The following is a 17,671-nucleotide window of genomic DNA, read 5'->3' on the forward strand; positions in this document are numbered from 1 at the left end:
AAGCCTTTTGGTAAACAGTGTCAATGGGCCAAATTCTGCCCTTGCTTTTGCAACTTCAGTGAAGTCAATAAGATAGCGAGATTACTCTTGGTGTGTGAGCAGAATTTGGCCTGTACATGAATTATTAATTTCAAATAGTTTTAAAAAGAAAAAATTCATTTCACTTTCGGGGCACAGTCCCGCAAACCCTCTGCATGTAATACCCCAGTGATTTGAATTACAGATCTACATTCAGGAGGATTCTTGTGTACTCCATATGTATGCATTGTATTCTATATAGCTTATTTCCGTAGTGAGATGACAGTATACCAAGTGTTGCAAAATTTGTCATAATAAACTTTCAGGGAGCTTTTATTATATAGTTAGGTTTTTTTTTCAAATGCTTATGAAAAGATTTCTGTGCCAGAAGAAATATGTAAAGATCTAACTGTTTCCTGTTGTACTTTTTTTATAGTAGTTCAGAAAAACACTCAATATATTTTGGTTTTTGATGGATTTGTCATCGTAAGTTGCTTTGCTTCCCTTATACTCTGCACACGATCCATTGTTCTTGCTCTGAAATTGCAAAAGGTAAGTACAACGTTGTCTGCCTTTTCTCTCTGCTTTTGTTTCCATTTGCTTTCCATAGTTTAGTTCCACTAAGTGGTGCTATGTTTTGGATTATCAAGTAGTGAATCTGTTCTAAGAAAATATCTTTCCAAGAGTGTATTGCATCTGTATTATAGCCAATGTGATATTTAGGAAGGAGCCTTAGTTTATTGTATGCTTGTACAGTATGCAATGAAGTCTCAGTCCTTATTGGAGTATCTGCATGATACTGTAATACAAATATGTTCATTTCAGATCCATAGGTTGAAATTCTGGCCCACTGAAGTCAATGTAGTTTTGCCATTGACTTCATTGGTGCCGGATTTCACCCCAAATCTTCAAGTCCTTGTTTGTTTGAAGTTGCGCAAACCATACACCCTCAAAATCCAAATATGACTGACTTTTTTCCCTATAAGGCTGAAAAAGCCAGATATTTAAATGTTCACTGGGTAAATTCCTGAACTCAAAGGGCCTCATGCTTTTTGTGTCATGTTGTTGCCCCACCCTCCTCTGATGCACATGTGAGACACACTGATATGTTCCGTACCTCCGAATCTGTTCCTAAATGTGTTCACAGGGGAGGGGAGAAGAGAGCACAGGATACATGATACCCAGTTATCTTAATCCGCACACTGTCTTTTTATAACCATCAAAAAGGTAATGGGACATAGTTCAGTAAAGGGGGACTTTGTCAGACTTCGAGGGATTGAGAGAGCAGTGCTGTCCCATCAGTAGGGGACAGGAGAGAGTCTGTGGATTGGCATGCAGGATGCAGAAAGTGAAGTTGGTAATAATGAATAATAATGATAGCAGTCACCCTTTACAGAGCTGTATATGAATGTCCCATAATTATTTTCTGTTGATATTGCTAATGCTGCCCACACATTATTTCTACAGTATTTGCTAGGGCATAGTCTTCCAACAGACCCAACTTAAGTACTCTACTTGAGCCGTACGCAAGAACTGCAGCACCTGTATGAGATTCCTTTTTTTTTTTTTTTTTTTTTTTCTGGAGAAAAGTAGGTTCTGTAACCAAATCTCTAAATGTTTACTACAGAGATTTGTGAATTTCTTCCTGGAAAAGTACAAACGTCATGTCTGTCATGCTGATCGTCTGGAGTTTATAAATGGATGGTATGTCCTGGTGATTATCAGTGATGTGATGACAATCATTGGATCTATAATGAAAATGGAAATAAAAGCCAAGGTGAGAGTTAACACATCTTAATATTTTCTTCACTGTATTTAAGCATGGTTTTAATTAGACTAATGCAAGGAAAACCAAAGTTGTGACCAATTAACTGTTTTGCCACAGTGATTTGGTTTGGTCTCTCTCTTCTTTTGGTAGTATATTCCCCTCTACCTGTACCTGTTTTTTGTTGTCTGTTATCATTGGAATATGAGTTTTCTCTTGGTCAGTGGCACCAGCTCAGTTTAGTCAAACTCCTGAGGGTCTTCTGCCCCTTCGCTCTTGGAACTCCCGTTTTCCTCTTGAGTACCAAACCACTCTTTTTATGGCCATAATTGTGTTGCTCATAGCAGCATCCTTTGAGTCAAATGCCACTGGCAGGAAGACACCTACTGTATGTTATGGTCAGGGCCCTACGAAATTCACGGTCCATTTTGGTCTTTTTCGTGGTCATAGGATTTTAAAAATAGTCAATTTCACAGTGTTAGATGTTTACATCTGAAATTTCACACTGTTGTAACCATGCGGGTCCTAAAAGGGAGTCGTGGGAGGTTGTGGGATTGCCACCCATACTTCTGCGCTGCCTTCAGAGCTGGCTTCCTAGCCAACAAGCACAGAGCTTCCTGAAGCTGGAGGAGGTTCCTGGAGGTGGTCTGGCCCCTGCAGGGGAAGAGGAAGTCCTGTCGCTCCCCAGCCCAGCCAGGGCTAGCAGCTGCAGCCCAGCACACGGTAGAAGCCTCCTTCCCCTACAATAGCTAGATTTCACTGGGGAGATCAGATTTCATGGTCTGTGACCCATTTTTCATGGCTGTGAATTTGGTAGGGTGCTCATTATGTTGAGTGGCCATCATAGGCATAACCCCACACGCAAGTGCACAATACTGACACTGAGCACTTCTTTCTTTCAATAAGTTTTCTTCTGCAGTAGCTATTTCTTTAAAACAGTTTTTCAAATTAAAACAAAAACCCATAGTGTATTTCTTACATTTACATCCTCAGTGTTAACAGGAAACAACATACATCTTTTATGATGAATACAATATAGGTCATACTCTTCTAAAAGGACATCCCTATATAATTTTAAGGAAAGCGAATTTACAAAACATATATGTATTGCATCTGTAAAACTACATTGAAAAATGCAGAAGCTATAATATTTATAAAGTGTGTGTGTGTGTGTGTGTGTGTGTGTGTGTGGAATATATATAGTGTGTGTGTGTGTGTGTGTGTAGAATATATATTATATATATATATATATATATAGCAAGCTAGGCTATATATAAGTACACAAAAAGAATCTGTCATTAAGTTATAGAGTCATGGCCAAACAAAATTTGCCATAAAACCCAGGATGACCATGCAGAACACCCCTAAGTGCAAGATGCAGCAAATTAGGCCATGTAACGTTAAGTACCAAACGGGCACAACAGACCTTGCTACCAAAGCTGAAGGAGTGAGCTTTATGAATGCAGAAGTGGGGGGGAAACAGCAGTCACTTGTGTTCTTTAAAAAGTGCTTAATCCAACCAAGATGCTGTAGTAGCCGTAGAATACAGTCTAGTCAGTAATCTCGCCTTAGTTCCACATGTGTGTATGTGGAATTTGTTCACGTAGATAAGAGAGACACTTTAAAGCTGCAGTTCAGCAACAGCCTTCAGGGAGGGAGGAAGAGGAAGAAATGGAGAGACCTGGCTCTGCTCCGGGAGAGTCCTAAGGTGAGGCTTGAGGGAAACAGGAAGGGTAAACATGTGGGTAGAGGATATTCTCAAAAGGGTGGAACTGCTTTTTCAGGGAGAGGGATTGTTCAGCATCTCTCATTTGGGGTGAGAGAAATGTTGCTCTTTGAGCAGAGAGTGGGGCTCCAGTAGCATTTACCCAAAAGATCCCAGGATCTCTTGAGAAGAACTGACCCCAATCTGCCTCTCCATAAAATTCTTGGTACAGTAGAATCTGGAAGTTCATTCCATCTCATTTACTTGGCTTCTGTTCCTGAAACTGCTGCTGTATATAGCACTTTTTTTTCAGTCACCTCTACAGGTCCGGATCATGGCCTGCATGTGGTAGGCACAGTACACACACCACGCACATAATGAAAAGGTGGTTCCTGCCCCAGAGGGCTTAGCTAATGAATGCTGCCCATAATTCTTTCCTTTAAAAGCTGATGGTCACTCACTAACTAAATTGTATTCTGAAGAAGAAAATCAAGAAACATTCAACAAACAGGAGTCTCCTCTAAACTGTCCCCAAACAGCAGCTTGTGGGAATGGGAACGTCTCTGCTGTAATCCACTTTCTTAATGGACTGTCAAATCTACAAGTAAAGCAGTGTCTGTCACCACACTCTCTGATCAATCTGACTCGGTTACAATAAATATGGTTTATGTTCTCAGCAGCTTTTTTCCCCACAACTCAACCATATTTTGACAAAATTTGTGTAATCACATGTACTGATATGTGTCTCAGGGCATTTTGGGAAAATGGTGGGCCAGTGGATCATGCTTCCCAAACTGTCGAATGTCTTACTGCACAGGTAGCTGGGAGGAATAAGCATTGGCCAAATCAATTACACAGGCACAGTAAGGCAAATACAGCAGAATAAGTTTTACAAACTTGCTACCGCCATGTGTTGGCCTCGGCCTGAAGAAAGGGCAATGAGCTGCTAGTTGTTGTGATTATAAACAGTATTAACCACGTGTGTGGGCAGAAAGCTCGTGAAAGTTGACCATGCCAGCAGCTGGTAACAAATGCTGTTTAAAGTTGTAGTGTAGACAGGGACTTAGTCACAAAGTCTCCCTCTTATTAATTGTGAACTAGTGCTTAAGTAGTGAATGAAAATTAGATTGCCATATGATTAAAAATAGCAAACAATGAACTTCCTTGAGAACTTAATTTCAAAACTGCCTGTTATAACCAAAGTGAAATCCACACAGTGCTTGCAGGCTTCATGCAAATTTCTTTATATCATTGTGCACCTTTTTCCCGTCTCCACAATACCACTGCTTCTCTGTATAAGTCACCTCTCCTGAGCAACCATATTGACTTGGTGTTATGTGGCTGTGTCCATTAGGCATTAGAATTCAACTGAAGCCACTGAAATTTTAAAATCTGACCTAAAAAATTTCCATGTATCATTCTTTACCTGCATAGTCATAAACTGTGATACCTATCAAGAGGTGTTCCTTCACTCACCTGCTTTATTTATTTATTTATTTATTTATTTATTTATTTATTTTGGCATTCCTCAGAACCTCACAAGTTATGATGTTTGCAGCATCTTACTTGGAACATCGACTTTGTTTGTTTGGGTTGGAGTCATCCGATACTTAGGATATTTCCAGACATACAATGTAAGCCTAGAATCAAATATTCAATAGTTTCAGCTTATTTTTGTTCTGTTGTTTTTATTCTCATTTCTTTAATGTGTGTCTTGTCCTCTTTCTCCTTCTCTCCCAACCCTTTGCAGGTGCTCATTTTAACAATGCAAGCATCATTGCCCAAAGTTCTAAGATTTTGTTGTTGTGCTGGGATGATATATCTTGGCTATACATTCTGTGGCTGGATTGTATTGGGGCCTTATCATGAAAAGGTATGTAAGCTCTTCTAAATGTGCATATATAATCATTCCATACTCGGAGTAAGTGCTATCATTTGGGGGAAGATATTCCTGCTGCTTAAGTGTAAAATGTAACTCAGCCTTCGTTATGGAGCCATAACAACAGCTTTAAGTTTTATATGTTAAACTCTCACTGCCTTTCCAAACACTACACTGAGGATTTTCAGAAATTCCCCCACTGTTGTTCTAGTGCTGGTGTGGCTTCAGCACTACTGTCAATGGTGAGCGCTCTACCATAGCCTGCGCTCTGATACTTTTGATCCCCGGGTTGCCTCAGCAGGGTTTTGTATTGCTCATAGCTTTTGCCAAACCTTCCCCTCTGGGTGAAACTTGGCAAAGTTGATCTTGGCCCAAATGTAGGGTGAACTGGAAAGTTTTTAATCAAAATCACTTGTTTTTTTTTCATTTTCAATGGAGATGCAAAATATTACATATACTTCTTTTTTCCCTATATTCCAGACTAAATTTTTGTGCCTGCATAATTCAAAAATGTGGGACGCTAAAGGCTTTAGCATGTTTTATAAAGCTCTTCGCACAGGAAAGAACAACAGTTCAAGTTTAGAGAAGAGAGACTGGTGTTAGGAACATTTAGAATTTGCATATTTACTAATGCTCGTTAGTAATAAGAAATGTCTATACTGGTTTTCATTCTTGACTGGAGTATGTGCAATATGATGAAATGAGTGCAACAACACAAACATTTAACTTTGATTTCTCAGACATAAAAAAGTTACATTTATTTATCCTTTGCTCTTAATGCATTTTAATTGATGACCGAATACTTCTTAAAAGCTTTTAGAATTTCCTGCAGAAATCCCATAATACCCTATACATCCCTCAGATTATATTCTGGGGACCTGTCACTTTTAGCTGACATGTTGTAAATATCACTTTTACCCTTAAATGGCAAGTAGCAAGCATCTAATGATTTTGAGTAAGTGAAAGAATAGTCAATGAGATGTTTGACTGTGTTGTCAAAACTTTTTGTCTTGTATGATTTTCTTGTCATTAAATGTTATGGCTCAGCTCATTTTGTTTGAGGCTCTGGCAACTTGCCCCAAATCTCACTAGATGGCAGTATTGTACTGTATGGAACAGCCTATTATAGGCACTTGCTTTACCGTGTGTTTTTGTGGCAGCTGACTGACTGCACGTACAGCAGACTGAGCAGAATTGAAAGGAGGATGCTCCCATTCTGTTCTGAATGCTCCAAACTGCAGCCCAAAGTAGGAATGACTTGATTCTCATACGTACTAAGTAACCAAGAGGGCCACTGCAAGCTTTGTGCTCAAAATCCCTTAATGCTGTCTAGTGGTTGTACTAGTTTCATGTCCCACCAACTTGACACTCCCAGAAGCAGTGCTCCCTGCTTGTCAGTTACATTTTCTGTCTCCTGAAGTGTAGTGCAAAGGTAGGATATGCAGGCAAGCAGCTTCATGTGAAGCAGTGAATAGTAGAAGATTATTTTTAAAATTAGAGGAGGATTGGTAAGTAGTAAAGAAGTAAGAGAAATGGGACAGTCCTCCCACAAGTCATATTGAGTCAGCTACAGACCTTGCCACTTGGAATTGGATGGGGAAAAGTACTCTACGGATTCCCTCTTAACTTTTTCATGAAGAGTTTCAAAATCCCAAGGGTTACCCTTCTATTTCTACCCAGCCTCTCTCAGGCCTCATGTAGTAGAGAATCTCTGTTCAGCAGAGAAGAGCTGGATTCTGCCCTTTCCATGTGACAACTACAAGGAGTGACCATGAGCAAGGTGAAGCCTTTCTAGCTGTTTCTTTTGCGAGATGGTTCGTTGAGCAGCCCTGCCAGCTCAGAAGCAAGAGAGCTGAACATGGATCTCTAGATGGCAGTGTATTGGACCACTCGTGTTCTAAAATCACCCTTTCCTATTATCCCTTACAGCAAATTTGTCTTACTCCTTCCCCACACTTCATAGAATACATAATCCTAGAAATGTAGGACTGGAAGAGACCTCAAGAGGTCATCTAGTCCTCCTCCTGCCCCCACTGCGCTAAGGCAGGACCAGATATACATAGATCATTCCTGGCACATGTTTGTCTAACCTGTTCTTAAAAACCTCCAGTGATGGGGATTCCACAACCTCCCTAGATAACTTGTTCAAGTGCTTAACTATCCTTCATAGTTAGAAAGATTTTCCTAATATCAACCTAAATATCCCCTGCTGCAAATTAACCAGATTATTTCTTGTCTTTCCTTCAGTGGACCTGGGGAACAATTGTTCACTGCATAACAACATTTTACATATTGAAGACCGTTACATCCCCTTTAGCCGCCTTTTCTCCATACTAAACATGCCCAATTTTTTCAACCATTCCTCATAGGTCCATTTAATGGGAATTGCCCATATATAGCATTTGATCTTCTCTGAAGACATGTTTTGACATGGCATCAGCCAGCTACTCTGAATGCCTGACATAAATGCTGTTTACTTTGGGTTTCTGGACTATCCAGCATTCTTTTTGGACCCAGAAAATGTGAAACTATGGGCGGTTTTGATAGTAGGTAGAGTTGGATAAGGCAAAGTGAAAAGGCAAAATAGGAGATTGCCTAGTGGAGTTTGATATAAGGCCTGAACCTGCTCGCACTGTCTTTAGCTATTGTTGTGAAGGGCCGTTAGCACCCTAACCCACTGAATAAAATCTTTACCATTTGCCATAACTCTCTTTCTTGCTGCTATACTGGGATTTAGAAAACCTTTTATCAATAAAACCTAAATTTGGGTTCAAATGTACCTGATCATTTGCAAGATAATCCCCAACCCCTTCACCAAATAATGGAATGAGATAATATAGCTGGAGGATATTCTTTCAAATATCAGTATTTTTGTTAAAGAGAAGTATGGTCTCTAATTTCGCCACAGAAAGGCTAGAGGAACTGTAGTGGCTCCACTTATGTCGTATTTCTCCCAAGTGCAGAAAAAACAAAACTGATCTTTACCAATGTGCTGCTGGAAGGGGATTTTAAAATATTTTATTGAAAGAATAAGAAGAGTCTGGGGATCAGAAGACCTGGATTCTGTTCCCAGCTCTGTCACATACTCACTGTGTGACCTAGGTCACTTAATCTCTCTCTGCCTTAATTTTCTCATCTCTAAATTGGGCATACTTTCCCGCATGCATAATGTAATTTGAGACCCTTTAATGAAAGCATTAAACATTAGTGGTGGTTGTTTGTTAGATGCTTTTACCCCTTGGCACCTTTCCTACAACTGATGCCAATGCAAAACGCTCAGGTACAGATGGAAAAGGAATTCTCTGCCTCCCAAGCCAAATGATCATGCCAGTCTTAAATGTACGAAATACACAAAAGAGAGAGATTGTGGTTGTGGGAGGTTTTTTGGGGAGGTGGGGCAGGAGAGTAGTGGCTGTGGGTAAAAAATTTGTGGGAAAACTGTTAATGAAAATGTCTGTCTTTATTTCCTTTAACCTGACTGTATGTGGCGGTCGGGTTCTAATGTTGATCTTTCAATATTGTCTAGTTTGAAGATCTGAACACAGTTGCTGAATGTCTGTTTTCTTTGGTCAACGGTGATGACATGTTTGCAACATTTGCTCAAATCCAGCAGAAGAGCACCTTGGTGTGGCTGTTCAGTCGATTATATCTGTATTCCTTCATTAGCCTATTTATATACATGATCCTCAGCCTTTTTATTGCACTCATTACAGACTCTTATGACACCATAAAGGTAAATCATTTTGTCTTTCGTGGTATTTTTCTTCTAATCAATTATTTAGCATTTCACGTTAGTTTAAACAATAAAGCTGGACAAATGGAAGCTCTCTTCAGATGTTGACTGATTATGATGTATGGTAAAGATATTCAAAGCTTTTAGCTTAAGATCTGGTAAAAAATAGAAGAGAATTTCCCTTACGCAATTTCCATCCAGGCATTAATTTGGAAAACTTACCTAAGGTATCACACCTCCCTCCCCCCCCAATTTCCCACAATCTATTCTACTGGCTGTATTACATTTGGGTCAGAATATGACTTGAGTGGGAAGCAGGGAGGTATATTAAGCTTAAAATCATTGAATGCAGTTGCTTACAGCTAGAGAATTCTTTCATGGAGTGCAAGAGTGTTCTTGCAGTATCAAAAAGTCTCGTTGAGGCCAGGAGAGAGTGATGTTTGAAAGATGTCTGTTAACACTGCTGGGGAAGAAGGAGGCAAGGGGGTAACCGGTTCAGTTAAAATTGCTTAGCAGTACAGATTTGAATACCTCTGCTCCCTGTGCTTCACAGAAATTACTGGCTCAATAATTAGTAGAGTGCATGGTATGAAAGAGACCCACTGAGTCTACTACTAATGAACTGCGATCTGGAACCACTCTATCCAGTTCCGGTGAAAGATGGAGTGGAATTAAAAACATCCCCTTCTCTAGATTTCTTCCCTGCATTCTTGCCCTCCATCAGTATTTTCTTTACATTTGTAGTCACTTGTATTTCTATATACTTAAGTCCTGGTGGTTAGAGTGACCAGTGAGAAGGCTGCAGTCAGTAACTGGCCTTTGGCTGTTGTCTCTTTGTTTTAGTTCTCATGGAAATACATGTGCAGCATAGTGGTAAATTGTTAGTGGCAGTATTTGGACCACAACTATCCAGCTGACCAAGGACTCTGTTTTGCAAGTTTCTCTGTATAGGATTGCAGTAATTTTGTTGATATTCAAAGTGAGATCACTTCTGTTTTCTCTCTCTCCCCTTGCCTAATCATCTCAGGTGGATCCAATGGTTTAAAGGAGAGTATTCCAGTATTCCAAGTATCAGAAGGGACCATTGTGATCATCTAGTCTGACGTCCTGTATAACACAGGCCATAGAATTTTTCCCAAAACTTCCCAGAGAAGAATAGGTTGATTTATCTGTTTTATATAGCACTTCCTCTGAATGAAAATGTTGACCAAACTTCTAAGTGGCTGCTGTCTATCTCTGTTTCAAATCTGTTGGTCTTTAGAGCTTGGGATTTTTAATTTATGGAGAACTCACTCATTTATGGTGACTATGTAGGAGAAAAAAGTCAACATAAAAACAGTTAAATAGAACCATGCAGGAATGAACTGGATGGTTATGCAAGTAACATGCGAAAAGGAATAACTGAACAGTGTCTTTTCTTTTTTCAATATAAGTTTCCTTTAGCTCATTCTTCTGTTCCCACGACCACACTCTCCTAGCCTCACTTTGTTTGCTGCGGTAGTGACGGTTTGATTCAACTATTAATCTAGATGTTAAAGCTGATAAAAGTGTGGGAGAGCAGTGTGGAATGGAGGCAGGTTTTGAGCAATGACAAAAGGAATGGTTTTTTCATGCACTGGAAATGAGGTGTCCTGTTTTTCAGAAATACCAGCAAAACGGCTTTCCAGTAACAGATCTTCATGAATTCCTTAAAGAATGCAGTAGCACAGACTATAGCAAAGAACCACAGGCTTCCATGCCTTTCATCTGCTGTTGTAGGAGGTCAGTATAGCAGTGTGATTCCATGAGCTATGTAATTCTCATAAGTACCCATGAGGTTAGCTGTCCGTTGGAAAGTATGGGTTTCACTATGGCAGGCACGCCCAGAAATCTAACTATAGCACATTCAGACTCTCTTAAATATATTTATCCCTTTCTGTTGTATTTAGCATTAGAAAATAACTAATTTGTTAAGGGGAGGGGGCAGGGAAAGATACCTTTTTGAGTTTGGCTGTAATCTTTATAAAGCCCTTGGAGACCTATGGATGAAAAATGCTATATAAGAGCTAAATAGCATAATTAATATTTCTAAAGGAGTGAGTTGTGCTGATCAGGTCAGGAAGCACTGAAAACTGTTAGGAGCGAAGCTAGGCTCCAAGACCACCTTGACTTCCAGGTCGGAGACCTGTTGGCAGGTAGCAGTAGAAGGGAGCAAGAGAGAACTTGTTCTTTCATTTTAAGTGACCCATCCCCCATCCCAAACCTTGAGATTTGTCTGATGAAACTATTCCCAGCTATCTCCCCTCTAGTTTTAATGGGAGCATTTCCCTGAGAACCTTGGTCACTTCCACTGAGCTGCCTGGAAGTGCCCATCATTTATGAGCAGGGCCTGTGTTGGGACCATGTGGATGGGACCGGAAGGCATTTCATCCGGTTCAGACCCCTATAGGGGTTAAGGGACCAGTAGCAGGCTGTCATGTTCTCTCTCTTGGTGGGGAAAAAGAGGAGTAGGGACCATTCATCCTATAGTATCGAGCTCACTCCCACCTCTTAATCCCTGTTAAAGTGGTAGGTAGATGGCTGTGGATTGCTGCCTGCTGGCATTGACAGCTGTAGCAGTGGTGGCAATGGCATTGAAGTTTATACACAGCAGGGTTGGAGGCAATGGAGCCTGAGGGCATGGTGTCATGTGGGGAGTGTAGCAGAACTGGGTGATCAACTGACCCAAACTAGTGTGGCCAATCTTGTGTTCCTAAATCTATAACAATGGATCTTGTACAGTAAGGTTCTTGTGAGCCACAGCTTTCTGCTTTTGCTGTGCCCCGGGCTGAGGCTGAAGTATCTTTTAGTTGAGGAAAAACTGCTGGCTTGAGGGGGAGAGGGGAATAAAAGAACACCTAAATCTCCAGATAGTTGCTGTGGACACTTCAAAGGTGGGAGGTACAGTGAACTTAAGTGCAGCTTCAAACCTACTCTCGCAGGCTGCAAGCAGGCGTCTAGATCCTTTTCTCCTTAACGGACTGTTCGCTGAAAGAAGGAAACGAGTTCAGCTTCCCCAGCAGGAGACCTGCAGCTGGGTTGAAACCTGGAGCTTCTTTTGGGCTCAGAGACTTGGGTTCCTTGGCGTCCCAGCATTTCCAGTGCACTGGTTTGCTGTTGGTTAGTAGAAACTAGTTGGAGCTGGGCGCTGCGGCGCTGAAGTAGGAAATTACAAATCGCAACAGGGAACGAGGGGGATTATCTCCTGCCCTGGAGGTAGGGAACAAGGCATGTTGCTGCATTTACCAGGATGGGCAGGCTTACAGTACTGCTGCCCAGTGAAGGGCATATTTTCTTAAACTATACGCCTCCACACGTCTTTAGCTGAGCATGTCAGTCAGGGGAGCCCTAAATGTTACAACAAGTTCGGACTGGTGGATCTGTTGTCTCAGTTGTGCAGCTTAGTCACTTTTAGCGCTTTCTGTTTCCCTGAAGATCCATCTGGCTGATGGATGAACAAATAAGGTGCTGTGACTTCAGGCTAATCCAAGGTTGCTAGTGACCACAGTAAATTACCGGGACCGAATTGATTTCATGGGTACTTAGCATATTTGGTTTTCTTGCAAAAGGTCAATCCATAAAAAACTTGTTTCCTTTTTCTGAGAGTGTCATAAAGGCAAGGAGTATAGGTAGATCCTCCTTCATCATCAAAGAGAGAGAGAAAGAGGGGAAATTCAGCATGGTTAACTTTAAATATACCAAGGATTTTATGTTGTCCTTATTAAGTACAGAATTTAAAAATACCTTCTTTTTTTTTTCTTCTCTCTGCCCCCTTTTTACAGACGAGGAAGTGATGACAACTTGATACTTATTAACTGACAACCTACTGCTGAAATTCACTGCTCAAGAATGTTCAGAAGGAACAAACGGCTGTGGAAAAACAGCCCCCCAGATTTCAAGAAGATCTGTCATTTGGGGCTATTTCCTTGTAAACATTATGACCCTATTTACTTCAATAGTTTGGGGAGGCGAGCAGGGCAAAAAGCTGCTAATGGTTGGTGTCAGCTGGCTGACCACATTGGAAGTTCAAAAGTTACCTTTCTTTGGACTAGAATGATGAACTGATGACCATTCCCACTCTGTGTTCTACCATCTGAGGCCTGAACCTGAGAGATGCTGTCTGTGGGAGCTGTCGTTTGCTCAACACCTTCTTCAGATCAGGCCCCAAACTAATCTTTTGATTCTTAAATATTTATATTAAGGAACATATTTAAAAAGGAATAAACACACTTGTTTTTAAGTAGAATGTTGAATATTGCAGTTATTGGTAAGGGGTGTTTCAGGTCATTCATTTAAAGTGATGTATTGGAAATGGAGATTGTAATTCCTATTTGACATAAAACATGATTCAGTTGCTTGAAATAAATTTGTGTAATGCAGAGCTGTACAAAAATGCAAAATAATTGTCTTCATGTGCGTTAAATTGATTTAAAACTGTTAAGCCATTTATATATCGCTAAACTTGCCTACCAGATCTTGTACAAAACAAAAGCAATTTGTAGTTGCCCACTTCCTTTGTCTTTTGGCGGTGGGCTTACTCCATTATGTAAAAAATCTTCAGTGTGTGTGTGATAGGCACATAGTATATTTGTTTGGGTACTTCATCACATTACTTATTGGCAAATAAGTCACATATAATGTGAATGTAAGCTTTCAGCACAAATATCACACAAGGGATAACTTTTTAATGAAAACTCACCTAATTTCTGCCTAGTTTACCCTTCAAGTTTGACATGGTAGTTCCATACTGAATAAATCCCTTTTAAAAGTACACTACTTGGAGCACTGATTTACTGATGTTTCTATTCCAAGCACAGGTTGAGAGAAGGAGAATATATAGTGGCAGATTCAAAGACTGTTCATACAGGCCAAGATTTTCAAGTGGTTGGTGATTTTGTGTTGATATGAGTGCCCAACCTGAGACCTCTTAAAACAGCCTGATTTTCAGAGGGAAGGGTGCTCAGCACTTTCTGCAAATCAGGTTTCTTAATGTGTTTCAAGTCTGGAACCCCAAAATAGAAGCATTCAGAATCACTACTCACTTTTGAAAATCTTGGTTGTAACCGCGGTCCTCAGATGAGATGGATTACTGCTTCAAGCATCTTGATTAATCTGAGCAAGCATACGCTGCCTGATGGCAAAGGCGGTTAGTCACAAGTTAGGAAGAAAAAAGAAAAGGAGTACTTGTGGCACCTTAGAGACTAACCAGTTTATTTGAGCATGAGCTTTCGTGAGCTACAGCTCACTTCATCGGATGCATAGCATATCGTGGAAACTGCAGAAGACATTATATACACACAGTATGTATATAATGTCTTCTGCAGTTTCCACGATATGCTATGCATCCGATGAAGTGAGCTGTAGCTCACGAAAGCTCATGCTCAAATAAACTGGTTAGTCTCTAAGGTGCCACAAGTACTCCTTTTCTTTTTTCTTTTTACGAATACAGACTAAGTTAGGAAGACTGTGTGCTCTGGTGATCAGAGCAACAAACTGGGACTTGGGTTTTCTGCATTTCTATTCTTGGCTCTGCTATTGACCTTAGGTCCTCTTTCCCAGTGGGAAGGAAAGTGCTTACATCTGATGTAACGGGAGCATTGAGACCCCTAGAAGCATTTGTAAAACACTCTTTGAGAGCCTTGGATAAAAGATGCTATAAAAAATGAAATGTTTTATAGGCCATGGGCACTTTACTATGAAGCTGTCTCCCCCAGTTAGACATACCATCCTCTGCATTAAAAAGCTTTTTTACTAAAAAAAGCTCCATAAAGAAGTGCTAAAATCAGTATTCAGTGTATGGAACTTCTAGTTACTGTTAAAAATCTCAAACACAATGTTTATCCATATTTTGTTTGAATGTAACTCATGTCTTGGTGAGAGCCTTTAAATATGGTCTGGCGAGTTAAGAGGAAATTTTGGCGCTGATTTATTTACAAATAGTTGTCAGACGAAGGATGAAACTCTGCTGAGACTAAGTGATGAATACGTTAATTCTGGGGCTGGGCAGCCGAGACCCCACGTTTTCCAGCAGAAGCACGTTGATTAAACAATCCCTGAACATATGTGTTCCTTTGTACCAAGATGGTGGGCCTGCAAGATGTGTTGCCAAAATATCAAACCAAACCTGTTTTCTTATTTCTTGAATTACTGGTAACTTGCACAGCACTTTATGAACACACCACGTGAGGCGGTACAGGGAAATTCTGTGCTCAGTTATGTTGTGTAACTGGAGTGAACTCCCTTGATGTCTCTGGAGTTGCTCTGGATTTACTCCTGTAAACTGGATTTGAGCTACTGCCCCTCCTGGAAATAGCTTACAATCTAATGTTGGTAGAAAATGAATGACAGCAGTGATGGTCTGAACCCAGGTTCTAACTGACAGATGCTCCGATGGCAAACCCACTAGTGGAGTTAGGAAAATAGATTGATTTATTAACTTTATTCCTCGCTCTGCAAAGCACCTTAGGGAAATGGTGAATATGGAATGTGCTACATAAAGCTAAGTGCTGTTCCTCCTAAGCTGCAGGCTGGCACTCCCGAAAGAACTCTCTCAAGCTGTGGGAGCTAACCCTGTTGCTACAGCATTCGCAGCTGGGCCTTGCACTGAGCTACATAGTCCATAAGTGCTGAGGATGCTGAGCATCCCTGGGCTCTTGGTTGTGGGGTGGAAGGAGAGAGAAAGGCAAGGAGGGTTTGAAAATGAGCATAACCAAAATCCTGAATGCTTTGCTGGTCTATCCCCTGTAGGCTCTTATACCATGCTCATTACCATAGAACAGAGAACTTCACTGCACCTCGACCCCCTTCTGACAACAAAAATTACTACATGGCCCCAGGAGTGGGGACCGAAGCCTAAGCCTGCCTGCACCCTGCCGTCCTGGGCAGGGGGGCCAAAGCCCAAGGGCTTCAGCCCCAGGTGGGAGGCCTGTAACCTGAGCCCCACCACCCAGGGCCAAAGCTTTAGCCCTGGGACTCAGCAAGTCTAACACCAGCCCTGGCGACCCCATTAAAACTGGGTTGCGACCCACTTTGGAGTCCCAACCCGTAGCTTGAGAACCGCTGCCATAGAATGAGGGCATTGCTGTAGAGCATTAAGTAACATGCCACATGTCTGTCATGTGGTGGTGATTTTCTCATCCTTTCCCAATGGGGAGCAGCATGTGTGGTAGAGTTTTTTGTTTTGGTAGGGTTTTTGGTTTTTTTTAAATATATATGTTACTATCAATTTGTTAGAGAAGGCAATGTCAAATTGTATATAACTTTCTAATATGTCTTTGGCATTTAAAGACTGAATAAAAAAAACCTGATCCATTTGTTGTGCTACTGATGACAGTTGTTGCCATATAAAGTGGGCAAAGTGATCCTAATATGTGATTGTGCTGGTCTCCAAGCCCCCTCTTATCACTCCCGCTACTTCCCTATTTGTGCTCCTCAACTCATCTGCCACACCAGACCCTTCTCCTACTCCTGACTCTCGACCTTTTCCCACCATGCTCCCGATACTTGGATTGCCCTGGATGGTTGGCTGCCTTCCGTGCATCTCTTGTAAGTACATAAATATAACAAACAAACAAAGGTGGTTTTTTGGCTCTGTCATGATGGACTGGGGAGACACGTATGCTGGTTCTGGACATATTCCTGCCTTTGAGAGAGAAATTATTCAAATTAATAGTATTTCATACCTTACTTTTAGAGTGTCCCAAAAAGGAACAAAAAACCTGGCTTGTGCCTGATTGTGGTACATTTTAAGGCATCAAGAAGTAGCAAAAGGGTGAGTTTCTGAAAAATAAATCCTTTTTTCTGCTGCTTTTTATATTAGAAATTCAGCTCCTGTCTTTGGCAGACTCTGATGGCTAGAACAGTAGTGCAAGAGTTGCAGCACAAGAGCCACGAGGATATAAACTAAACTGTTTGGTGGGGGAAGGGATTATTAGCCATACTGTGTCAAACTTCATTTTAACACCCATTTGTCATGATTAGCACTTTAAATATAGGAAGCATAACACCTGCAGCCCTTCAATGACAGTGTTCAGAACCCTCAATAAACATCCTTTCTACCTTCCAGTGGTCTGCCAGCAAAGACCAGACTTCATATTCCTGAGTTTAAGGTAAGAAAGCCACACACAATCATAATTTTGTTATTTCGTTGTTGGGCCTTCTTTATACATCATAAAGAACTGAAAACCACAAGGCCAATATTTAAAGCAGTCCTTTGCAGGCTGTGTGTGTGTGACACCACCACTTTTAATTGCAGGGCAGCAGCCCTCATGATAATCTTACCAAGGCCAGCCCTGTGCTTAGAAGGTTTTGCCTGGATATGGATATTGGTGTACTATGCCAGCAAAGTGCTTCCAATATAGAGCTGGCCTAAGGGTGTCGGAGAGTTATACCAGAATAACTGTCAGTTTAAATTCAAACCTTTAGATTATACTGAAAAAGTTTCCTTTGCAGACAAGGTCTTATTCTCCAGCAGTGGTGGGGTAAATATTGAAGAGGTGTTAACAGTAACTTCTGCAGTCTCCAGTGGCCTTGGCTGGCAGGTGAGTACAATGA

At 41.0% G+C, this 17,671-nt stretch overlaps 1 protein-coding gene across 2 annotated transcripts in view; it reads left to right on the forward strand.

Annotated features, from left to right (window-relative positions):
- LOC141992394 (mucolipin-3-like) overlaps nucleotides 1-13,827 on the forward strand; it is a 75,776-nt gene extending 61,949 nt beyond the window's left edge. For both annotated transcript variants that reach the window (XM_074961411.1, XM_074961412.1), the window contains 7 exons: nucleotides 455-570; nucleotides 1,646-1,795; nucleotides 5,021-5,122; nucleotides 5,239-5,361; nucleotides 8,894-9,100; nucleotides 10,743-10,861; nucleotides 12,901-13,827. In XM_074961411.1, coding sequence (XP_074817512.1) covers nucleotides 455-570; nucleotides 1,646-1,795; nucleotides 5,021-5,122; nucleotides 5,239-5,361; nucleotides 8,894-9,100; nucleotides 10,743-10,861; nucleotides 12,901-12,937 — 854 coding nt within the window. In that variant the 3' untranslated portion in view covers nucleotides 12,938-13,827. The remainder of the gene's footprint in view (nucleotides 1-454; nucleotides 571-1,645; nucleotides 1,796-5,020; nucleotides 5,123-5,238; nucleotides 5,362-8,893; nucleotides 9,101-10,742; nucleotides 10,862-12,900) is intronic.
- Nucleotides 13,828-17,671: the final 3,844 nt, after the last annotated feature.

Source organism: Natator depressus, chromosome 8 (genome assembly GCF_965152275.1).
Source record: "Natator depressus isolate rNatDep1 chromosome 8, rNatDep2.hap1, whole genome shotgun sequence".
Lineage (NCBI taxonomy): Eukaryota > Metazoa > Chordata > Testudines > Cheloniidae > Natator > Natator depressus.